The sequence below is a fragment of the Zophobas morio genome, unplaced genomic scaffold (assembly GCF_036711695.1).
Source record: "Zophobas morio isolate AGI-343-1 ecotype UQ-CSIRO unplaced genomic scaffold, CSIRO_AGI_Zmor_V1 ptg000026l, whole genome shotgun sequence".
NCBI classification, from domain to species: domain Eukaryota; kingdom Metazoa; phylum Arthropoda; class Insecta; order Coleoptera; family Tenebrionidae; genus Zophobas; species Zophobas morio.
Window position 1 is genome coordinate 15,664,173 of NW_026972131.1, and position 25,055 is coordinate 15,689,227.

General features: G+C 39.0%; 2 protein-coding genes and 1 long non-coding RNA gene across 6 annotated transcripts; 2 read left to right on the forward strand and 1 right to left on the reverse strand.

The window, feature by feature from the left end:
• Window positions 1-929: 929 nt before the first annotated feature.
• Window positions 930-23,666, reverse strand: LOC135136669 (intermembrane lipid transfer protein VPS13B-like). 4 transcript variants are annotated; one of them, XM_064066068.1, is made up of 31 exons: window positions 23,537-23,666; window positions 23,370-23,476; window positions 23,143-23,320; window positions 23,003-23,093; window positions 22,762-22,943; window positions 22,502-22,712; window positions 22,262-22,398; window positions 21,821-22,213; window positions 21,528-21,768; window positions 21,166-21,481; window positions 20,775-21,117; window positions 20,591-20,728; window positions 20,322-20,541; window positions 20,091-20,269; window positions 19,873-20,045; window positions 19,696-19,825; window positions 19,482-19,643; window positions 17,987-19,433; window positions 17,442-17,937; window positions 9,998-12,419; window positions 9,696-9,957; window positions 9,278-9,650; window positions 4,261-4,422; window positions 3,831-4,214; window positions 3,489-3,780; window positions 3,198-3,442; window positions 2,902-3,147; window positions 2,611-2,848; window positions 2,206-2,557; window positions 1,789-2,158; window positions 930-1,740 (listed from the first exon to the last, which is right to left on the reverse strand). In XM_064066068.1, the coding sequence occupies exons 2-31, from the start codon at window positions 23,454-23,456 to the stop codon at window positions 970-972; spliced, it is 11,241 nt and encodes a 3,746-aa protein (XP_063922138.1). In that variant the 5' UTR covers window positions 23,457-23,476; window positions 23,537-23,666; the 3' UTR covers window positions 930-969. The 4 variants fall into 4 exon arrangements, with proteins under 4 accessions (XP_063922138.1, XP_063922136.1, XP_063922137.1 ...); XM_064066066.1 differs by having other exon boundaries at window positions 17,987-19,643; XM_064066067.1 differs by having other exon boundaries at window positions 19,873-20,269.
• On the forward strand, window positions 21,963-22,739 carry LOC135136677 (uncharacterized). Its single transcript, XR_010281741.1, has 2 exons — window positions 21,963-22,053; window positions 22,131-22,739. It is a non-coding gene; the product is annotated as an uncharacterized LOC135136677 (long non-coding RNA).
• Window positions 23,667-23,733: 67 nt separating the features above from the next.
• LOC135136674 (uncharacterized protein) lies at window positions 23,734-24,995 on the forward strand. Its single transcript, XM_064066075.1, has 4 exons — window positions 23,734-23,947; window positions 23,993-24,269; window positions 24,320-24,603; window positions 24,651-24,995. Exons 1-4 carry the CDS (start codon window positions 23,840-23,842, stop codon window positions 24,960-24,962), a joined length of 981 nt encoding a protein of 326 aa, XP_063922145.1. The 5' UTR covers window positions 23,734-23,839; the 3' UTR covers window positions 24,963-24,995.
• Window positions 24,996-25,055: the final 60 nt, after the last annotated feature.

The following is a 25,055-nucleotide window of genomic DNA, read 5'->3' on the forward strand; positions in this document are numbered from 1 at the left end:
GTAATTCGATTATATTGTGTACTGATTTTTCTCTCTTTGTTCGTTTTTGACTGGACCAGCTCTGCTGGACTTTTCTAAAATATTATTTATCCTATCGGAATTAATCTTTTTGGACGTTTCATAGTTTAATGTAAATCCATTTATTCTACAAACAACTTTACTTGTATTAGTCTTATAACAATAACTCTTTGGACCTGTTGATACCCAATCAACAATCCATACGTCCTTACCTAATTCATCGGTCCAATCTCCCAATAGACATCCTGTTTTTACAGTGTTTTTACCATTATTTATATATACAATGCTATCTGTATCATAATATATTATACTTTCTCCTAATATGTCTAACATTTCGTACAATCTTAGTCTAGCATTTGCGGTTGTAAAAGCCGCTATGAATATATTGGTATTGAAATCATTTTCTACATGCAACCTTTATACTTGTGATCAATTTGTAACATATTTTCGTTTAATTCCTTGATATGTATATTATCAAGTCTGTCGTCTAATAAAATCTCTTAATATCTGTAACATACTCTGTTGCCCCCATATTTTGTCTTTGACCAAATTTACCCCATAAGGAATTTAAACAGATTTTTGCAACAGTCTCTCTTTCCAGGATTATTTTCTATTTTACCCAATTCAATACCTAGATTTTGACTGATTTCCACTAAAATAATCTTTTATTTTGTTTGAATATTTCTGGTTTGACATGACCTGGCATTATATCCATCGAGAATTTGGGTTAGATGGATTATTTTAAATTTTAAACAGTTTTCAATAATGTTTATAGCATCACAGCATATCATATGATATGCTGTGATAGCATTATTAAAAATATTTAGCAAAACTCCCTAGATATATATCTAGGGACTTTACTTTTTTTGATTTAACAACGCCACTTGCGCGAAATTGAAAATTCGAAAAACTGCAATGAAAAAATTCATGTTTTAATAATATTATTAAAATTTATAATACAGAAAAACTAAAATTACTGTTCATTTGCTTCGCCAACGACAGTAGGCAAACAAAGTAGTTCCTATTTTGCGGATTCACGTAACAATTAATTTGCTCAGTGCTGTCTTCGTGCAAATGTGAATTAATTTCGGAATGTTCACGAACAGTTTCACCCGGTAACTGCAACAAGCTCGCAGTGCTCCTCACGTAGTCGGCCACGCGCGCTCTACAAGCCGGATCCATCTCCACCACACTCTCCTCTTCGCTCTTCTTCATGATCTTGAAACACAAATGGGTCGGGTCGTGTTCGTTCACAACCACTTGTATTTGCGCCAAACTGATTATCCTCTTAACCACGTCATCGTCAATGTTGACCACAATTAAAGCATTCGACGTCAAAATTAAAGCAACTCCTTTGAAATCCATGTCGCTGAACGTCGTCGCTTCGATCGCAAACAACACGTTCTTGTACGAAATCGAATTCAACAGTTTCCACTCGTACTTCACGGCCGAGTTGGAATCGATCAAGTTCAAGCTTTGGATAACGTCGACCCTGGGTTGGGGCAGCGGGTTCCAGCCCGCTCCTTGAAGTAAACCTTGTCCGGTTAAAGCTACAAGTTCTGCAGCTCCACTCAGCGGTTTGGTGATGACTCCCACGAGGCCTAGACCCACTCCGGCGGCGAGAGAGCGAGGGGAAGCCCCGTCGGCCATGATGGACTGGAGGGGGTGGTGGGCGATGCCGCCCACAGCGCCCAACAAACTAATACCCAGACCTGTTAAACCCTAGAAGACGATTTTAAAACCACTGCAATCCAGAAATTATAACTGTACCAGCATAAACCCTTGAGCTACCCCTTGAGGCTTCAGTCTTCTTTGTTCTTCAGTTCGTTTCAAATGTTCTTCATCTAACGTCAGTCGGTCTAAGTTTCTGGCGACGCTTGACGCTAACTTCGTTACTGATTGCAAAGTACCAGCGGTTACGTGCTTCATGAGGGAGGCAGAACCATGGGTCACTCCCGTCAGGAAAGCCCACGGACCTTGAATTAAACCCCGGTATGGTAGATTGATGAAGTCGCGCAGACCGGTTCCCATGGCGCGCGCTAAACCACTGGGACTTCCTAAGAGTTCTAAGGAACTCACGACCCATCCGGCGCCAAATATAGCGCCTGATAAGTAATGCATGGTCATGGCGTGTCCCAGTCTACGACAAAGTAATAATAATGATGATACTAATTATGATGTGGTTACCTATAAGGCGTGGTCATAAGTCTTCGTCTCTCGAAACGTCCAAACTGTAAAGGCGATTGATCTAGGGCTATGTACAACTTAAGGGATGAGTGGACGGATAAAAGCAAAGATAGGGGTTCGACTGTGATGTTTTTTAGGCTTATGGGTTTAGCAAGTACTAAGGAGTCCCAGAAAACCACCTCTGGAACTCTCACAGAGACGGTTTTCGACGCGGTGGTTTTAGGGTTGTGTTGTGGCAACAGTGCTAACTTCAACGGAATCAAATGGGTGAAATACTCAATTAGTTTGTTTATGTAGAGGTCTTCCACGTAAATCGAGAGAGGGTTTAATTTGATTTTCACGTCTTTAACACCTACAAAAAATTTAATGAACTTAGAAACCAACGTTGAGACGAACTTAACCAACCCGTGACTCTCTTTTTTCGTAAATCATCCAACCACGTTTCAGCCACCAGATCCATCATCAGTAACGTGTCGTCTTTGACGTTTCGTATTAATTCTTTCGCCGATCTCTCGAGCAAGTTCGTCGTACTCCGAGGTTTCGTCTCTTGACTTATTAGTACCACCGGAAAATCGAACGACTCTTTAGAATACAGTTCGTTGTCAAATTGCAAATCTAGTATACACAATGATAATTTAAAGTCCTGAAATTCGGATTTAGTATATAAAAAAAAAACAAAGCGAAAAACACGATCACCTCCTCTTGTTGAATTTCCACCCCTATGTCATCAAACGTGAAACTCGCGACCCCACTCTTCTCCAAATCGTCGTTATAATCGGCTAAAAATATCACACTGAAGGACTTCACGTACGAGAAAATTTCAATCAACTCCCAGCCTTTTTGCATCGGGATTGTCGGAATGAACATGGACTTATATAACAACGATTTCGATCCATCGCGCACCTTCACGGCAGAGTTTGAAAAATTATCCAAATTGATATCCTACAACACGAAATTAGAGACTGTTCGGTCTCAAAACAATGCCGAATTACTATAGAGTGTCGATTCTCAGTCTGCGAATTCTTGCCCAAAACCGTCTCGAGTTCGTGCCTCGATAAGCGCCCTCTGATGTCGATGGCGTTAATTTCAACCTCACTCACCGACTCTATCGTTAACAGAGTAGTGTACGTTGTGACTTTAACCACCACTCGGACGTCCCCGAACTTCGGTACTTTAACAAACTGTTCGGAGTCGTTCAAAATGCTGACGGCGCTCGACCATTCAAAGTGGTCCTCATCTACAAACTGAGTTAGTACTCGAAGAAAAGTAGACGAGTTTGTCACCTTTGGGTTCCACGGCGAATACGATTCTCTCGCTGAAACAAGTTTGCGGCAATTCCGGAAACTTCTCGGACACGAACGGCATAGTGTAGTAGATGCTGGTACCGTGTTCCACTTCAGCCACCCATTTAAAATGTTTCGATTCGGGAGCCCAGCCTCCATTCTCTCTAAGCGACTGCGCGCAGCGCAAATTCACCGAACTCTTGTTCTCGATAAGGATCTGGGGACAGTCGTCGTGGAACAACGACAAGAAAACTTGACCTTTGCGTTCTTGAGACGTGAGCACCAGAGGAACCTACGCACGAGTGGAGTTAGCAATCAACCAAACGACTCCGTGGTACCCACCGATTTTTTCCCAGAAGAGCGCACCGTCAAGCTTCTCCTCGCAACCCCGTCATCCACCCTCACGGGACACGACCAGCCGAACTCGTGTTGAAAGCAGAACGACATATACAGGACGTAGTTGGTGTTGGCGTCACAATTATCCGCATCCAGAACGAACCACCGGATTATGGAGATGCCCGAGTTGGTTTTGTCGAGCTGCGGCGCCACCGAAAACGACAACCTGTCCAAGCTCGGCGGCAAGTCAAAGATTTTGTCGCTTTCGGGGACCGCTAGACAAACTACTTGGATCTGGTTCGTCATGTAGTTGCTGAAGACGTGGGACGACGTGAGTTTGAGGAGGCGGATTTGGTCTTGTTGGACGCTGGTGATGGAGACCATGGCGACCTTGAACGGAAACATGAAGGGGTGCGAGGACTTCGACGAGACTTACGTTAGAGCCGGATTTGATGACGGTCTTGATGGTGCCTTCCAGGGGGAGAGTTCCGGAGATTTTAGGCATGTAGAAGGTCTGGCTCCAGTCGGAGGTGGAGAGCTGGAGAGGCGGCGAGTAGGACCAGCCACCGCCGGTGTCGATACCCAGGTGGAAATTGTCCTGAGGGAAATTGATCAAGTATGCAACCAACCTTATTCACTTTCTCTCAACAGAGGGAGTGATAATAATAATAGCATTGTTTAAGTATATTATAGTTGGACAACCTAATACAAATTTTACTTCGCCTAAATAGTGAGCTTTAGGACAAGGAATCCAGGGGGCGTGGGACAAATTTTTCGTCAACGCGCATTTTCACTACAGTGAGCCAACGTATTAAACAGTAATGTGTACAAAATATGAAAATATACTTAACATAAAAAATATGAAGCAACGCGTTGTAACGTGATACGAAAGAATTGAATTTAAATGAATTTGACGCCTATTTTTATTTGACTATATCTGAAGACTGACAGAAACTTTCCAAGGGTTTTTAAACTGGTATAATTGTTTAGTTTTACAAGATTAAAGTAAAACAAGATTTTAAGTAAAATTTAGATTCGTGGTGTTACAAAAATATTAACACAAAATAAAAAAAATATGTTCAAAGTAAATAACAGAATGACATAAACTTTCGGCGTTAATATTACAAATAATTACAAGAGAGAAAACAACGCATAAAGAACTTAAGAGGCATGTTTGTAATATCGAGTTGTTGAAGGCTGCTTTGAAGACTGTTTGTTTCTATGAAAAACAATTTTGATTTTGTTCCAAAAATACGAGATAACTAATTGTTTCTTGAACTAGTTTCCGTAACTTCTAAAATTTAAAAAGGATACACCGTTCTGCTGTAATAAAATCTAGAATAAGGTCAAAATCACACTAATATTACATCTGATTTTGTTAACCCCATGAATATAATTTACATTAAAATAAGTTACAGACATTGTTTGAAATGTTTATTATAGTTCGAAAACAAGATAAAATAAATAAATAAATAAATAAATAAAATGTGCAGTTTATAAACTTCGGAATTTTAGTATAAAAATAATCATGTTTGAAGCTTTATTTTGTCTGTTCGATTTTATTGGGTGTATTGGGCCCCTCTCGGGATATAACACCGACATCAGTGCACCGACCCAACGTTCTTCAACCGATGGGATGATTTATTACTTCCGTTATGCTGGCCCTACACACAGCGATTTGGTTTTCAGATTTTCGGCTAGATCTGCACAGTGACATAGAGTATTTTGTTCACGCGAGCATCAAAAATATTACGCCGAAAGCACTTCTTCAAGTGTTATTTTTTTTAACATGTCATATTTGTCAGCGTTTGCAAAATTTTCTTCTTTGCACAGGTCAACTAATTTTTCGTAAACCGCATTTTAAAATTTTTGTTATTGTATTTTTTACTTTTTAATTTGCTAAGGTATGAAAAAATCCCATATAGGTTTCTATGAATTTATTAACGAAATCAACTGATAACTTGCGCGCCATTTTGTGTTAATTAACACCAATAGTGATTATGATAATTTTATAATTATCATTTTAATGAAATTGTGTTCTTCACATCGCGAACGACAGCAAACAATTTAAAATTACCGCTAGTCAAGCACCTGAAAATCCATCTCTCCCAAATATGTCTTTCTTGGCACGATTTGTAATCCGAAGTCTCCCTCCACAAGCAATTTTTCGTCGCCTGAGAACTTGTTTGATCTACAGGCCAATATCGGCTTTAAGCCATTTATCTATAAACCGATATTCGTTAGAGTTGATCTGATACACATCCACTACGAAGAACTAACCCATTTCGACCATTGGACTTTACAACGAATAAGTGAACAAAGTTCTTGAACATCTTAACGATTTAATACATAATGTTCCCGAATGACAAAATTTACATTTCAAATTGTATTATCAAATTACACTCACCAAAATTTGTCACGAACAATGAAATGACGCAATCTCCAAATTTTACAATAGTAAAATTGTAAATTCTCCCCGTTTACGGTTTATGCATCCGTGTCGAGTTTTCACCTTAGACGTCAAGATTTTTGGAAAAAAAATCAACATTTTCCAATTTATAATGTTATTTAAATTTTAAAAAGTAGAATAGTCCTGATCTTGTGATTTATACCTAAATACGCCATTGGGATTTTTCGGCTTGTCGATTTCTCGATTTTTCAACTTTAAATGTCTAAATTTTTCAATATTTCAATTTTGGGCTTTTCCGATTCCTCCATTCTTTAAATTTTCTATTTCTTGATTTTTTTATTTTTCGATTTCTCAATCTTTCGATGTTTCAATGATACGATTTCTCAATTTTTGTCCTCTTCAATTTTACGGTTTTTAAATATTTCGATTTTTCAATTTTTCAAATTTTCACGTTTCTAAATTTTCAGTTTGCCGATTTCTAAAATATTTTTTTTATTTGTCCATTTCTGGACTTCCTAAAGTTTCGTTTTTTCACATCTTCAATTCTTCAATTTTTCGATTTTTTGAGATTACGATTTTTCAATTTTGCTTTTTTAGATTTTCGATTTCTCAATTTTCCAATTTTTTGAATATTTCTTTCAGTTATGAGATTTTTCAATATTTCAATTTTTCGACTTTTCGATTTTTGAATTGATGGATTTTTTTTTGATTTCTCGATTTTTTACTTTTTGGATTTTCAATTTATTGTAAACTTTAGATTTTTCAATTCTGCGACTCTTTAATGCTTTGATTTCTCAACTTTTAAACTTTTCGATGTTTTAATATTTCATTTTTTAAAATTCTAGGTTTTTCGATATCTCGAGTTTTCAGTTCTTCTATATTCCAATTTTTCAATTTTTCGATTTTTTGAATTTTAATTTTCGATTTTCCAGTTTTTCTTTTTTAAAATTTTTCGATTATTCAATTTTTTAATTTCTCAATTTATCGAATTCAGATGTTTCGTTGTTTTGATTGTTCAATTTCTCAATTTTTCAATTTTTAACTTTCCTTTTCGGCTTCCGACTCCTCAATTTCTCGATCCTTCGATTTTTCGATTTCTCGAAGTCTCAGTTTTTGAATTTTTCGATGTTTTGATTTTTGGATTTCTCGGTTTTTCGATTTTTTTTCTTTTGAGCTTTTCAATTTCTGGATTTTCCAATTTTTCAATGCCTCGATTTTTCAATTTTTCAAATTGAATTAGATTTGTCGATTCTTCAATTTTGCGAAATTTTAATTATTCATTGTTTTAAATTTTAGTTTTTTCGATTTCTCGATTTTTTGATTTTTTCAGTTCTTCAGTATTTAAATTTTTCAATTTTTCAAATTTTTACGTTAAATTTTCAGTTTTCTGATTTCTCAATTAATCTATTTTTGATTTTCCCACTTCTCGAAGTTTCGATTTTTCAGTTCTTCAATTCTTCGATTTTTCGACTTCGCTTTATTGGTTTGTCGATTTCTCAATTTTTGGATATTTCTTTCAGTTTTGATATTTTTCAATACTTCGATTCTTTCATTTTTCGACTTCTAGATTTTTCTATTTTTTATTTTTGGATTTTCAGTTTTTTGTTTTTTATTTCAATTTCTCAATTTTTCAACTTTTCCATATTTTAATTTTTAAATTTCTAGATTTTTCGGTTTCTCGAGTTTCCAGTTCTATATTTTAATTTTTTAAATTTCCATATTTTTAAATTTTTTGAGATCTCAATTTATTGAGATTCGGATGTTTCGATGTTTTGATTATTCAATCTCTCGTTTTATCAATTTTTCCATATTTTTAGATTTCTCGATGTCTCATTTTTTGAATTTTACAATGTTTCGATTTTTCGATTTGTTGGTTTTTCGATTTTTTGCTTTTCGGTTTCTCGATTTTTCGATGTTTCGATTTTTGATTTATCCGATTTTTCAATTTTCCAATTTTTTTAATTCTCGACTTCTCGATTCGTTGATTTTTCAGTTTTTCGATTTTTAAATTTTAGAATTTTATTTTTTTATTTTTTGATGGATATTTTAACTTTTCAATGTTTTAAATTTTAGACTTTTCGATTTTTCAGTTCTTCAATATTTTTTTATTTTTCAAATTTTGACGTTTCTGAATTTTTAGTTTTCGGATTTCTCAATTAATCAATTTTTTTATATTCCCATTTCTCCACTTCCTAAAGTTTCGATTTTTCAGTTCTTCACTTCTTCAATTTTTCGATTATTCAGGGTTTTGATTTTTCAATTTTTCGATTTTTTAAGTTTGCGATTTTTACACTCTGCGTTTTTGACTTTTCTGTTTCTCAATTTTTTAATTTCCTAATTTTTTGATATTTCGTTCAATTTTGTGATTTTTCAGTTTTTCGATTTCTCAATTTTAACTTTTCAATTTTTAAATTATTAATTTTTTTCGATTTTTTGAGTTTTCAGTTCTTCTATATTTCAATTTTTCAATTTTCGGAATTTTTAAATTTTCGATTGTCCAATTTTTTTTTTATTTTTCGATTTTCCAATTTTTCGATGTTTCGATTTTTGAATTAACCGATTATTCAATTTCTCGATTTTTAAATTTTAGATTTTCCAATTTTTATTTTTTTGATTTTTTTGTTTCGATCTCGATTTTACAATTTTCCCATATTTGAATTTTTCAGTCTTTTAAATTTTCGATTTCGAGGATTTACTGTGTTATGGATAATAGGTATACCGCGATAATATTAACTTTGTTTTACCTTAACCTTGAAACAGGTATGCACTACATATACATATATGTAAAGTCTTCAACACGTACGTTTGCTTATTTTGTGACTGCTTCCCGTACACCGTACTGATTAATACGTCCGTTTACTATCTTATCGACATCACGTGTTTACGGACTATTTTACCCCCTTTCGTAAAGTACCCCCACTTCATACTGAAGCGGGTGAGATGTAAAATATATATTCATTCTTTTCTACATGGGAAAGTGATTGTCCGTATAGGTTGTCCAACTATAATATACTTAAACAATGATAATAGTAACAATACTTACATCTAGCTTAGGTGGGGCCACCACCCCGTACTGCGGGATCTTGCACAGCTCCGCCCCATTCATGAACACCGACATCGAGCACCCAAAAGTGTTCACCATCAAACACCACGGCACCAACTCCACCGACAACGCGCTCGAATACGGGCACGCATTCTGGTACCTGACTTGAATAGTGGTCTGCGGTTGCTCGTCCACGATCCACTCCACGTTCTCCAAGTCCTCCCCGAAGTACGGCCACTGCGAAACATCGCAACTCCTCAAACTCTCCAGAATCTCATCAACATTTTCCTTCTCCGCTTTTTTAAAAAACTTCTGCTGATCCACCAGACTATAATTCAACGGGATGTAAGGGTCGGAAATCGACGTCCCGTCGCTGAAACACACATTCACTTGTGGTTTCCAATCAAGTCAGACTTACTGTAGTTTGAAAGTCAACTGGTGTGAGTGGTCGATCGTGCCTGGACAGTACAGCTGCTGCAACTCCCCCTTTCCTTTGACGGTCGACTCAAGATGGACGTTCAACGTGGGGGTTTCAATGTGGATGTTGGACGTGATTGGAAGGTTCGACTTTACCATGAAGAGCGGCCACAACATGGCTAGAATGCGCTTACCCTTTTGGCAGTCTTGAACCACGATGCGGCACCAGATGCTCAAGAATTGGCCGCGCTCCTGCAACGGAACTACACACAGGATTAAATTAACAACCCCAGTTCAGCGCACCTTTCACCAGCCACGGCTGCGCTCCTTTCGTGTGTTCCCTGAGCGGTATATCGCCAGTCCACGCCGACTCCAAGCCGAAGAACCTCAACCGAAAGTAGTAGTTCGTGCGGTGGTCAATGAACATGGAAGGCGTGATCGTCTTGCCCCCAAGTACGTGCACCGGCGCCTTCTTCATCTCCTTGTCGTCTTTGGATTCCGGGACGATTTTAAACTCGAAGTGCTCCAGAAGCATGTTGGCGATGACGAATTGTCCAGCGATGACGATTTGTTTTTGGCTTGTCGATAGCGCTTTCACTGTTACGATCACGTTGAGGCTGTTCTCCACGCTGATGGGGATCAAACGGGTGCCTTCTTCGTCGATGCGGAAGGGTTTGGACCATAACCAACCCCGTTCTTCGAACGCCACTTTCAATTTACGTTTGCACTTAGGGGAGCGCCAACAGTACAAGTTGAAGCAGCGACTCGGCAACAGGATGTCTTCGTCGGTGTTGATTTGGCCGAAGCGGAGGTTGATGTTGGTGTCGTTGCACACGACGTAGCGGGTGAACACCACGAAGTCGACTTCTTCATTATCCAGAGATTTGACGTTTTGGTGCCACAGTTGCGCGTTTAGGGTTAAAGTGTGGGCTACTGTAGGCCCGAAGATTACTCTAATGGGGGTGGAAACGAAACTACACGACAATTTCTTAGCTAAATTAGCTTCTAGTTTGAAAGAGAACTGGTCCAGGAGGGTTTGCTCGCTTAAGTAGGTGTAATCGAGGACGGTGCACTTCGTCACGCAAGATAAATCAGCGAAGAGCATCTTCAAGTCCCAACTGGCAGCGTGCACTTTTAAGTTGCTTAGGGTTAGTTTGAAAAAGCAGTGGGTGTCGGGGATGGACTGATCCGAAGAGAATTGTTGTAAACACCCAGGGAGTACCACGGATGCTTTTTTATTGAAGGTGTTAATCAAAGACATTTCCAGTTTGGACACATACACGACTACGGTCAAATTCGGAACTATGGATTTATTAAAATACGAATCAATTCTCATGCAGGCGGCTAAAGCTCGTGGAGAAATTAAATTCCGGTTGATTTTTTTGCCTTTGTTGTCCAAAGTGGTCAAAACTACGCGCCAGATGTAAGCCACCGCACGCTGAGGCTCCGTTTTCGGAAGATTAAGATAGCAAACCTCGGTTTCCGACAGGTTGAAACTGGCGTACGAAATATACGCACAGTGATAGTCCGACCAATACTGCAAATTGCAAGTGACTTGACAAGGTTCCAAATCCATGGACATTTCCAACGGCACCGGAAATATCCTAACTTTAGTCAAAGCCCGTGGTTGCGGGTACCTCCAAGCCATCGCCGCCATCTCTTTATAGTTCCAAAACATCACCTGATACGGCAGCGGCAACTCTTCACTATTCGCATTACTGGCTTCAATAAACTGAAAAGCCCCAGCTCTCAAATCATCCTTGTAGTGTTGATCCTTCTCGGGGACGATCACCTTGACGTAGTCTTCCTCCTCGAGACTCCCCGACGCAAAATACGACGCGAGATCCACCATCTCCTTGACGATTTTATCCACACAAACAATCTGTTCCGGACTCACGTCCATCATCAAACAATCGCTATCCACCGCTACGTGAACCTGGGGCTCACTCTCATTGCTCTGCCACGACTCCAAAAACGCACTAAACTCCACCGTCACCGTCCACGGATTCAACAACAACCTCTTCACACTATCATTCGTCACGGAAACCGTGAGACACTCGAACGTCAAAAAACTGTGAATCTTCTCCGGCCGATCCGAAAAAAACACCCTATTCTTAGTGCGGTTGATCACCAAACTCGCGCTCAAATTATGCTCGGTCTCTACAACGACCACCAGCTGGTCGGTCTTGAACTGGATCATGTCCACACCCCGCAGCGATTCTTTCACGCTTCGGAACAACGACGTCTTCTCCACTTCCTTTTCCACGCTGACGCTGTCTTTCCACACGATCGGGAAATTCTCGACGAGCTTGTTTTTGAGGGTGAGCAAAGCCGTGATTTTGGCGAGCGAAAAAACGATTTTGGTGGGTCGCGACAACTCCACGTAGAAGGTAGTGTTCTTGCTGTGCTCTTTGGTGCACTTCATGGTGAGGAAGGCGGGTGGGATTCCGGTCACGTGGTCTGGGTTGCCGGAGCGGGTGTTTATTAAGTCGACGGAGAAGTCTTGGACTGTGGGTATGGACGAGATGGGGCTGCATTTGGGGTCGCTTAGTTTTATCCCGAAATCGAAACAAGAGAGGTGGGTGGAACTGGCGAATTGTTGCGTGGAGGAGTAGACGTTGGGTTGCGAAACGAAGAAGTAAATTAAAGGGATGTATTTCTTGTGGCTTTTGATTGCCTCGTCTACACTCTCTTCCTCGGAGGCTTCGTAGTTTCGGTCTTCTTCCTATGAAAATACATTTTTCTGGTACGTTACAAAATGGTGGAGGCGCCGGTATAAAAATTAAGTTAATCAAAGATTCGCCTATTTTACGGAAAGTATGTATTTCTTTCCATATTTCGACTACTATAGTATTTCCAGTGATAGATTCAACTATTTTAAATATCCATAGATCACAAAAGTCCCCAGAATTAAGCGCGCGAATTGTAGTTTGGTGAATTGCAGCCTTGAATTTTTTGACAAATGTCATTGAGGTTAGACGCGCATGCGTTGGTTTCAATCGTTTAAATTAAAAATTACATTTTTTCGGGTTTTTAGAATTTATGTTGTGCTTTAGATTTTTGCATTGGGTTACATTAATCGTATAGTGATGTGTTTATTATAATATTTGTAAGTTAAGTTAAAATTGTGTTATCTGTTAACTAGTGTTGTGGGTAAATACAAACCTACCTAGACAAAAATATAAACTCCATAAACAATAACGATCTAATAATGAGTAATATTGCCCAGGTAAGTGTATGATGGCTTATTTAAAAGGCTTCATGTGTATATTTTTTAGGAAAACCAAATGAAGCGAAATTACTTAACAGTAATAGACTATACTGTGGCGCAAAAGATGATTGCGCTTACGCTTTCTTCAAAAATAAAAATCTATGCTTGGGATCGCCAGCTGAGGTCAACAAATTGTGCAGTTGTATGCATGGTTTCTTATGGGTATTTGAATGTTTATAGATCACAGCTAAATGTCTCGGAATTAGTAGGAACCAAGTAATAAAGTATAAAAATTTTACTGATGCAACTGCAAGAAAAATAAAACGAAAACGTCCAAAAAAAGCAACATCTGACCTGGATCCAAACATCAAACGAGAAGTTCGTCTTGTATTGTACGATATGGTGCAAAACAGTAAGACTTACATCAAATTTAACTTTTCTGACGCAATTTTCTTCCAACTAGAATTTGAACTTAACTATTCTATAGATTCCCAGAGATTCAATTCAAATAGATACAATAAATTTTAATTACATTAAATTTGTTCTAGGAATTCATGTAAATTTGGATACCTTGGGAGCAGAATTCTCAGCTAAATTTATCTACACATATAAAAGATCTAGTTTAGCACTTCTGTTAAAGAATTTGGGATTTTCATACAAAAAAGATGATAACAGACGTGCTTTAATGGAAAAACCACATGTTGTAGCGCTGAGGAAAGTATTTCTATCAAAATATATGGAGAAGGTTAATTCTGCAGAGAAAAAACCTTTCATATATTTGGATGAAACTTGGGTATTTTCAAATGGAACCGTTAGGCGATCATGGCAGGATGAGGATCTACGTTCTGTCAAAAGAACTTCTGGAGACGGCGGTAGAGTATCTACTACACTGAGTTTAATTTAGGCTAATACAGGATCAATGCATTTTTGTCTAATACTGAAGTTACCTCAAAACAATTTTAGGTAGATACATTATAGTCAATGCTGGTAACGAAGAAGGATTTGTAGAAAATGCTTCTCTTATATTTAAAAGTAAAAACAACACTCTGGATTATCATCACGAAATGAACGCTGAAAATTTTGAAAAGTGGCTGCAAAACGATTTGTTACCAAAACTGGAAGAATCTAGTATAATAGTCTTAGACAACGCCAGTTACCATAGTCGACTTGAAGAAAAGCGACCTACAACGGCGTGGAAAAAAGTTGATCTTCAATTGTGGCTGCAAAAGAACTGTATCGCATTTTCAGAGTTGCATAAAAAAGATACACTGTTAAAGCTATGTAAAGCTCATTATAAAAAGCCAGTGTATGTAGTAGACAATATTATTACTGCAGCTGGTCATGATGTTTTACGTTTGCCTCCATACCATTGTATATTTAATCCCATAGAGATGGTATGGAGTCAAACAAAACGTTTCTACGACAAAGACGTTTTAAAATCTAAAAACCCACTTGATGCCTGGAACCGAGCCCTACAAAATGTAACACCGGAACAATGGAAAAGCTATGTTAAACATACAGAAAATATCATTAAAACCTATTGGGACAAAGAAAAGTTTGTAAAAGTAAATAATATTATAATAAATTTAAACGTAGAAACAGATGAGAGTGATAGCGATTTTAATTTTGCTGAAAATGATATATGAAGAAATAAAGTTCTATTAGCCAAATACACTGACGTCATCCAAGGTCATCAAGATGGCAGCGTTTGACAACTAGCCTGTTTTCTCATAAGAGTCAATGCTAATATTTTCGGAATTTATTTAAATTTGAGAGCGTGTCATCTGTGTTTTTATAGTTTGATAAGTTTGTTACAGTTTCTAGACTGTGTAGATATCTGTAAAACGCACCATAACGTTTGAGTATGCTTAAAAAATAATGTTTTCCAATGTGATGTACAGGTTAACTTCGCTGCATCTTATATTATTTGTTTTGCAAATTAATTCTTTGTTAATGTACATCAATGTTTTTTAAATACACTAGCATCTTAATGTTATAATATTTTGTATTTTAGGAGAAAATGCCTAAATTTTGTGCTGTTGTAGGTTGCGCGAATCGAAGCACCAGAAATGCGGACAAATTTTATTTTCCTTTCCCAGCAATTACCAACAATAAAGGTAAATATATACAGGATGGGGAAAAAAGGCGGAAGCTTTGATTAAAAGCCTTGAAACGAGTGGATTTAACGAAGCCAAAGTAAAGTATTCCTATGTTTGTTCAGATCATTTTATTTTGGTACAGTAACTACCTATTAGATTTACAGTTTTTAATAAATTACTACATTGGTGCTCTTTTAGGTAAACCTGCAGATTTGTCGGATGTGGACCATCCTGATTATGTTCCATCACAAAATTTAGGATATCAAAATAAATCCACTAATAATACTTGTAATGTTGAAAGACAAAAATAGAGAAAACTGAATAAATGCCTCTAGACTTTTGAATGCACATATTTCATTGTGGGTTATTTTACTTATTCCAAAAATAAAAAAGTTTAGAATGGTATTCATTGTTATGGTAGGGACATCGTCTAAACACAAATTAAAATCACTTGCACTCATTATAGATATAAGGATCTACGCCGTTTAAATTGTTTAACTTTTGTACATATCTGCTTTTCTCTTTGACGGAAAGACATCGTGCATAATCACTTAAATTTTCCATACTTTAAAAACAAATTACACACCTTCACTTAAACCCGTCACATTAACCTCAAACGAAAATATTAATTTCCGATTTACCGCTTAAAACACACGAATGTATTTTGGGTGACGAGGAATTCAGACCAAAACAGCGTTCTGTATTTTTATTTTTATTATGTATTTTTAAACTCAAATCGCCAAAAAAGCACCCTGATACACAGAAAAGATATGAAAGAAGCTATTCACGTGTTTATTTTCTAGATAAATACCCACACTTTTAAATAAAATACGAAAATGTTAACATTGTCACTTATGGAGTTTCACGGCGCTTGTCAAACGCTGAGTTCCCGCCACAGCGTGACGTCAAGTGTTATTGGCTAATTAACAAAGTTCTTGTATAGCAATTTAAATTAAAAATTAAGACCTTAATAATAAGATATCTCGAATTATAAGAGATTAAACATACTTTATTTAGAATGCTGTAAAGTTTCTTCAAAATTCATTGCTTTATTAAAATTTAGTAGTGCGCAAAATTTTAAAGGAAAAAATTAAATTTTTAAATTTTCGCGCTCTACTTAATTTCTAGTAACTTTTCTGTCAGTCAATCTATCACAAAGACTTCAGATATATATTTGAAGTCTTTGATCTATCAGCATACAGACTATACACGAAAAAACAAGCCTAAATTTGAACCAACATGATTAAAAATCACGTGAGGCAAGGTTAGTTAATAGAGAACAGGTTACCACATAAACGAGTATGTGGGCAAAATCGCTTACGGGGGAGGAGAGGTGTCAGCCCCATGTGACGTCAAAATGAGGTTGGTATTACTTGGGAATTTTTAGTAACTTGTAATTTTGAGTTGGTGTGACCGATCAGCTGATGCCTTTAATCTGTACGATCTGTACCGCTAATTCTGACGTTTGGTGTTAGTACTGCGACTCGTGTAACCCTATTTTGCCTCGTGTTTTATGTACCACTAAGTATTTGCTCTGCGTAGTTTGTAGTTAGCTAGTATACTACAATCAAAAGATTTGTCGATTTATAATCATGCCAGGACATTATCGTTTTAAGAAAAAAATTGTTACTCGGATGACCAATTTGTTAAAAAATATTTTGGAGCTCCCAGAAGAAATCACAAGGGCTTTTTTAAAACAGAGAACTTTAATTAGAATTAAATATTTAAATAATAAATCTGAAAATAAACAAAAGTATAAAGAAATTAAAAAATTAGCTAAAACTGTTTGATGTATATGTAAATAAAAATTATTATAAAATTTTATGTATTTTTACTTACCAGTAGTGTTAATGTTTAGTTGTAATATTTTCACAAGTTTAATATTACAGATTACAGTGAATTAAAGTGGTGTTTGCCTAACAAAAAAAAAAAATTAATTTATTTGTGTTTAAGCTAAAATGAAATGTTTTGATATATTACTAGAAAGGAAAAAGTAAACCAGTAAATGCAAATTTTCAGATTTTTTTGCATAAAAAAAAATCAGTTAATAGTGTCGCATTTGTTATTTTCAAGTTCTACTGGCGGCAAAACATTTTTCTTGAGGTTTATTAAATTGTTCTTTACACAGGATTGAAATTTGCGAAGTAGAAGCGGTCACTTGATTAAAAGTTTCCGTTTTTAGTGCGTTACTCGAGTATTTAAAACGGGCAATTTTCGCGCCATTTGAGAGCCCCTTGTGACGTATCAATATGGCATCCCAATGTGGCAACCTTATCTATTAAATGACTTTGCACGTGAGGTATTTAGAATGAAATGTTTGGTATGCCTGTTTTTGACAAGCGTAACTAAATAACGTCAACAATGTCATTAGAATGTTAATCCAATTTCGGGATATTTTGTGTTCGAAATGAATAAAAGGGGCCCCATTTCCACTTACCTCCGCCACCTGCGCCCCCCTCTTGCTCCTACGAACCCCCTGAATCGTCGGCGTCACGCAGAACTGGTACAAACAACACGAGATCTTCCCCGCCGTGAACAAAATCTCCAGAGGCACTTCGCAGAAGGACTGCGACGGAGAAGGCGACTTCTGCACCTCTTTCGTTGGTTGAACTTGAGACTTGGAGGACAACACGCTCCTGATCTCTGAAGTATCGATCCCCGAATCTTTATAAAATTCGGTCAGCTCAGTCTCGAGGTCGTCTTTGAAAATATCGAAACGAGTGTACGGGTAGGTGATTTCCAAACGATTACAAGTAAGTTCGCTACTCAAGGGTACAGACATTTCGTTTAGTAGCGCTGAAGCTAGTTTGAGCTGGTCGAGCGAGAGGAAAATCGCGATGTCTGAGACGAAGTTGATTTCGAAGGAACTGCTGCAGATGATTATGTCGCTTTTGTAGACCATGACGGGGGCGGCCACCACGCTGATGTCAAGTCTTGAGAAAATAATTAAGCTTGATAATTATAACTAAAAAAAGTACTTACTTTTCTACTACTTGTTTTAGGTTTAGTATGGGCACGATGCTCAATTTACCCTGCTTGAGGTTGTTCCATTCCAGAGCGGGGTTCTCGCTAATCCCCCTCACCAAGTTTCCTCGCATATTAAGAACTTGGTCTAGGTCCCTCCACGTCGTGGTACTCACCGCCATGCCACAAACGTCCAACTGGTATTGTCTATCTTCCAACTCACTCCCTGGTATCGTCAAAACTCTAGCTTGAGCTGCTTGTCTGTATATATCGGGTCTAACCGGAGTGCGACAAATCGGGTTTACCACACTAGGACTCAAACTGATCTTCTCCACTTGGATCACGAACACGTCGTGATTATTTCCGCTCCCTGACAGTTCCGCCGCCGGCAAAATAACCCGGATTTCGTGACACTCCAAGTACGCCAGTGGTAACGCTTGATTGGTAAACGCCGACTTTTTCCTCGTCGCGACGTCAGCCTGGTTATCCGAAACCCCATCGACGAAAGGCGCCACGATCGAGTAAAACCCTAGAAGGGTTTTAAAAGAAATCACCACGTCAATCGGTTGTACGCTGACCACAATCTCCGTGATGAACCGCGACGTGGAGATCTGATGCGTGGTTCGTTTTTCTTGTTTCGAGGACTTCTGCAAAGCCCCCCATAAGTTATGAGTGTGTTGGCTGCTCGCCCTCGTTATCGTAATTCCAATAAAACCACTCTCTTCTGGTCGTTTTTCCAAAGGGACGTCTTCTCGGAGCCTCATCACCACGCCCGAGAAAGGTCCCCGTTGCCACTTGTGTTTCTCGGATGACCTTTTGTAATGTTGGATTGAAATCGAGCCGATTTTGCTCCTCATCTTCAAGTAGACGCTCTGGTAATCAAGCGAGCTGACGATATCTTCGATGTCGATCACCAGCTTCAAGTTGGAGTTGGCGTCGTGCGACAGTAACTCGATTGAGAATTTCGTTATAGTCCACTGGATCCACGACGTTAGTTTGACGTTTTCGGTGTTCATGGAGGCGTCTGCGGGGTCAGCGGGTATGGTTCCGCTGGTGTTGTCGAGGGTGTTGTCTTTGGCGGTGGGGGAAAGCGAGGGACTCGCCACGGTGACTAGCGTCGGCACGGAATCGACAAATTTGGGTATTTCTGACTTCTTGGGGGTCAAACTATTGAAGAATTCGCTTAAACCGTAGATGAGACTCGCGAGTAAGCACATTTGGGTTTCCGAGACCGATATTATAATGGGGGTGACGTCGATGTGGACGTACACTCCAAGACTCCCGATGGGGTTGCTGTCGACGGGTGGTTGGAAATCGGCGCTGGTTTTGCTATCGTTGGACTTGGTGGAGAGACCGACAGTCGCACTGATTCCGACGGTTTTTAAAAACGCGATTTCTTTACCGTGTTCCATCGAGTAGCAAGTTAAGTCGGAGACGGACATAGTCCAGGGGAAACTAGACCTGTCTGTGTTTACAAAAATTATGTCTGTGACGTTGTCGCGACTGGACTTACCGAGATTCCACATGGTTTCGGGAAGCTTGACTGGGAGAGTTTTTAAATATTTCACGACGTTTTGCTTCTGGGCGCTGTGGATGTTGGCGAACGGGAGCGTGATGACCATCACGTTAGGCACCAGTTGTTTGTTCAAAGCTTCCTTGATGGCTTCTTCAACACCTAGATTTTTTTCATGAAATGTTGACACAATTCACGTGATTTATAAAAATACCTTGAGAACCCACAGCGGAGATCGACGCCATCGGAAAATAGATTATGCATTGAGAAATGTGGCCGCTCAGTAACATACTTTTCCAAACCGGGTGCCACGTTTTTAAAAAATCGTAGATTTTTTCTTGTAGCTGAAAAAATATAGTAACATTTCCAATTTGCCGTTGCACAAACTTACATCCACTTGTTGTTCTTCTTCTTCGATTTTTGGTAATTTTTGATGTGACGTGTATACTATATCTCGGTCGGAACTACTATGCACGGATTCGATTTGAAAGCTACTCCGTCTGGGGGTTTCAGAAACGCTACCGTAAATTTCCGTGTAACTAAGACTTTTGAAATGGTGACGCTCTACGAGACTTCCATTATTAACTGTACTACTAAAACAATGTGTACCTTCTGATCGATGTAGCCCGATTTTGAGAGGGTGGTAAAGCAACCATTTACAGACCAGTGGGTCCACGCAAACGTTAATCTCTTGTAGATTAAAAATGACCAAAGACGGGTGAGCTTGTAAGTCGGGTTTTAAAGGATATTGAATCGTTGCCATAAAAAGGGGGAGATCTTCGGAAAAACTACAAATAATTGTAACGTTATTTTGGAAACTAGAAATCAAATAAGACGCACCTGGAGGTCGCTTTTTTACCACTTTTGGGTTCAGGGCCCGAGAAAAACAAAACTTGTTGTATGTTACTGGGTACAGACGTCTGTTTACTACTTATGCTTTCGTTTGATTCAAAAATAAACGCTTTGATAGATTCTAAAGCGACATCTATTGAAACCGTGGAGTTCGTGCAAACTTTTTTAAACCTTACACCTTCCACGTACAGTTCCAAGTAAGGCATCGCTGCAAGTGTGTGTCAGAATGGACGAAAAATAACAACAAAAAATTATACCGTAGTCTTTACAGGCGTCATACAGTAGAGATGTGTATCGAAGCGACTTAAGTCCGTTCATATCTTGCTTAAGTATGTTACTGATCAAATGTGACACGACTATGAGTTTCGCCTTAGTACAATTAAAAGTCAAACTTTCTGTAAAACGATCATCAGTGTTTAAACTTTAGCGGTCACCACCTACCAGAATGAAAATTCACTTCGCTGTGCATGACGTCATGATTAACCCAATACTGCGGACTCAGTATACTCTTGCTCTGATAAACCAAATTAAAGGGAACAACAAGCGTCGTCTGATTATTCGGTTTCAAAAACAAACGACTGCACAAACCAACCACGTTCACGTCAACTTTCGAAAAACAAGCGTCAAACATTTTTTTCGGGGGGTCCGGTAACTGACACGTGGTGTGTACAAGTCTGTTCAGGTACATCGGGTTAAACATGGTAATTTCGATCAGTTTGCACTCAATAGTGACTTTCGGGAGCTTCTGCAACTGTATATTGGGCAAACTCGTGGAGGTATGTTTCTTAAAAAAAAAAATACAGTTGCAATTGGTATAAATCGTCCCACTTACTTTGTTTTTTTTAAACAAGCCCGCTTTAGTCGGTTCGAAAAATGGATGATCCATAAATTGTAACTCCACGACGGGTTCAAAAATCATAAACTGGATGGTTTTAGTGGGGATGAATTCATTCAAAGCGTCGAAATCTTCCTCGGATGGTGGTAGCAACTCGTGGAGGAGGGGTTCGGATTTCGGGATGTAGTAAGGGGGGTAGTCGTAGTTGGACGCCGCTACTTGAAGGGTACTCGTGCGGTGGCAAAAGCCCGAACAAACTCGGAACTTCAAAGGGCCTACGTAGAACCGCACGGACCCTTTTTCCGCCATGTTACTATCAACAAGTAAGTGAAAAAGTCGGTGACCTAAACGAGTCTTACCTATACTCCAGGTTGCTCCCCAACTCCGACAAAATATCGCTACTGGTGTCCTCTGGCAGCTCCATCTGGTATACGTAGTCGCAAGCGAAAGCTGGAGTGCGCTCCAGGAGCACCGCGTCGGTATTAGTAAACATATGAAAGTCCCAATTCGTGTTATAATTCCTGTATTGTCCCTGTCCATTATTCTCCACAGCCTCCGCATCAAAAAGCGAGTTGCTTTTATGACTTGACGTCTGCGAACCTTGAAACGAAGCTACCAACTACAGAAAAAAAAAACCGGAGACGATCGATACCTATCGCTAGATACGGGTACGACGAATCCAAAGACTCGGGATAGGCGCAACTGCACGACCCTTCCGGCTGCAACAATATCTCGCTTATCCCGAAAGTCAAGTTCGACCATTTCCTCCCGATGGAAATCATCTCCGAGTAGATACCTTGCAGTTGGAGCGAGAGAAGAGGATAGTAACGGATTTTTTTCTGGGTGTAGTAACCCTTGTCGGGACTTGTTTCAGACACCTTGAAGGTGAGAGAAGCACTATCGACGTAAAACCCGATCTGAATTATGTGTCCAGACTGGTTTAAGAATTGTCTGTTGTCTAGATTTTCGTCCCATTGCGTTGGTAGGACCGACGAGACGTACGACCACGCCCACCCAGTCCACGTTTCCGTACTATTACCATTTTCTACCAAAACTGTTAATAAATTGTGACGTTACAATAAATAAATCGAACCTTTGTTTTCTTGGGACGCGGACGAATTATCCTGGATGTCGATACTCGATTTTAGTTGTTTTTGTTGCAGGGCTGATAGTAAGACTAGTAGGCGTAGGAACATAGGGACTTGTTGTTCAGTCATGCTGAATTCCATGCTACAATAACACAGTAGGTGAATAATGAAGATGACGTCACGCGTTTTCGCGCCACTTTTTCAAATACGACCAATCCCGATTCGTATTTTCATTAAATTCTTACCTGTTACAGTAAATATCCAAGCGAGTCAGTGACGTTTTATTTGACGTTGACGAGTTGTAAGTTCTTAATAAATGCATGGTCATGGAACAACGATACAACATGGGTTCTTGGTAGAAATCGATTTTTCCCGACGCGTTTCTTTTGTCTAAACATACCGTCAAATCGTTGACGCCTATCACTTTTCTCATGATAACGTGCGTTGGGGAGATGTCTATAAATAAATTCGTAAAACACAAAATTTGCTTGTTTATGTAATAGACCTGAGTAGGCGGATTCCCATTTCTCGTTGCACGACTCAACTTTTAAGTGTTTCACGTTCATGGATAAAACTATGTCTTCTTCCACATACTTGAGAATTAAATTGTTACAAATTATTTTTATGTTGCTTACTATTTTATTAATGAGTAATTGAACATAATTTGGAGGTGCTTCAACTTCATGTCTAAAAAAACACAGTTTTTTTTTTAAAGTAACTCATTCAGCATAGTTAAATTGTAATACCTGCTACTAGTATTTTTTTTGTGTTTATCTTTGCTAGGTGACGCGTCTGAGGCGACCCCATCATTTCCATCTTTTAACTTTAAAACACACTCTGAAGCATCAAAAATCACAAAAAATTCTCAAAATATATTCTTGTTTACCGATAGTGTTGATGGTGATTGTAATGGGTTCAGAGGTGAGTTTGGTCCACGGCACGTGAATCAAAAGTTCCCTGATATGCCCAGAAATAAAACTAAACGGCGACTGTAGCTCCTGCTCGAGCACTTCTAATCTTAAATCTAGATTGTGAAAAGATGCGTCACCGCCCCATAACGAAACCTAAAACACGTTGTCAGTGTTTTCCCCGCACTTACATAACTTTACTCGCTTGTGAATCTTCCAAACGAAAATTTTTAATGTACTTATCCACGTAACTTAGCAAAATTGGTGCTATATACGATTCTAACTTGAACATTATCAGCCAATACTTGTCACCTACAATAAAAAAGCGACATGAATAAATACGTGCACGCGTAAGTCTGGAAGTTCACCCACCGTCACTCTTCTTTTTTCGGGTACATCATGCAACGCAAAGTCTGAATAAAATGATTAGATTTTATTTAAAAAGAATAGAAAAAAGGCGAAACGTCAGACGAAACAAAATTCTGACGTTTGCGTGTTTTCCCACGTCATGTTGGTAGTGGCAATCGTCACACTTCACGCAACCAATCACGACGCAGGTTTTGTCGTTCGTCACGCCAAAACACCAGTAGCGCCAACCACGCCAAAAGAAACAAAATACAAATCGCTTGATGTTTGAGGTTAGGTGTTAGACTTCACGTGTGCTGTAGATTAACAATGAAGAAAAATAATAAGCGTCGTCATGCCGAGATCGCGTCTGAAGAGAATAAAGCACCAGGACCGCTACCCGCCGTGCGACATTCAGACGAACCCGTCGCTAAAAAGGTGACTATAATATTTTCTCGTGTTCCTTCTGCACCACGTTTTTAGACGAAATGGACCAACAAACAACGCGTTCTGGTGTTCTGTTCCCGCGGAATCAACTATCGAGACCGGCACTTAATGGAAGATTTGAAAAAACTGATGCCGCACCACAAACCTGAGTCAAAAGTGGAACGCAGTAAAAGTTTAACTGTCGTGAACGAGATGTGTGAAATGAAGAATTGTAACAAAGCTGTGATGTTCGAGGGGCGCAAGAAAATGGATCTGTATTTGTGGCTGGCGAACGTCCCAAACGGACCTAGTGTAAAGTTCCTTGTAGAAAACGGTTTGTTGTTGATTTTTGGGTGTCCCAGTTTTACTGTGTGTTAATTTCAGTGTACACAATGAGTGAGCTCAAACTCACTGGTAACTGCTTGAGGGGCTCCCGGCCGCTTCTCAGCTTTGACCCCACATTCAAAGAAAAACCCCATTTCTTGCTCCTCAAAGAACTGCTAACCCAAATCTTCGGTGTCCCTAACCACCACCCAAAAAGCCAACCCTTTTTTGACCACGTTTACACTTTCACGATCTTGGACAACAGGATATGGTTCAGGAATTTCCAGATTTTGTCAGAAGACGGCGCTTTAGCTGAAGTGGGGCCCAGATTTGTCTTGAATCCTGTATGTATTGTAATTGCAAAGTGTGCAAAAATTGAGTGTTTTCGTAGGTTAAGATTTTTTCGGGGAGCTTTGGTGGCGCCGCGCTGTGGGAAAATCCGTTTTATGTGAGCCCCGCCAAATACAGGCAGCAGATTCGCCTGGCGGCGAAAAACAAGTATCTGAATCGCGTGCAGCAAAAAGCCCACGCTAGCACCGCCAATTCCGGGGACGGGTACAAGATGACGCCACTGGATGACATTTTCCAGGGCGACCCGCTGAAAAAGGCGCAGGAAATCGAAAGTAAGGAAAAGGAGGAAAAGCAGACAAATGGTGTGAAAGCAAAAGCGACGAGGAAGAGGTTGCCTAGAAAGAAAAAGTAATTTTGTAAAAAATTTATAAATATTTTATCAAAACCGAGTCTTGTAACCACGCCCACTCCGCCCATTTTCGTGTTGATCACGGGTTTTCAGCCA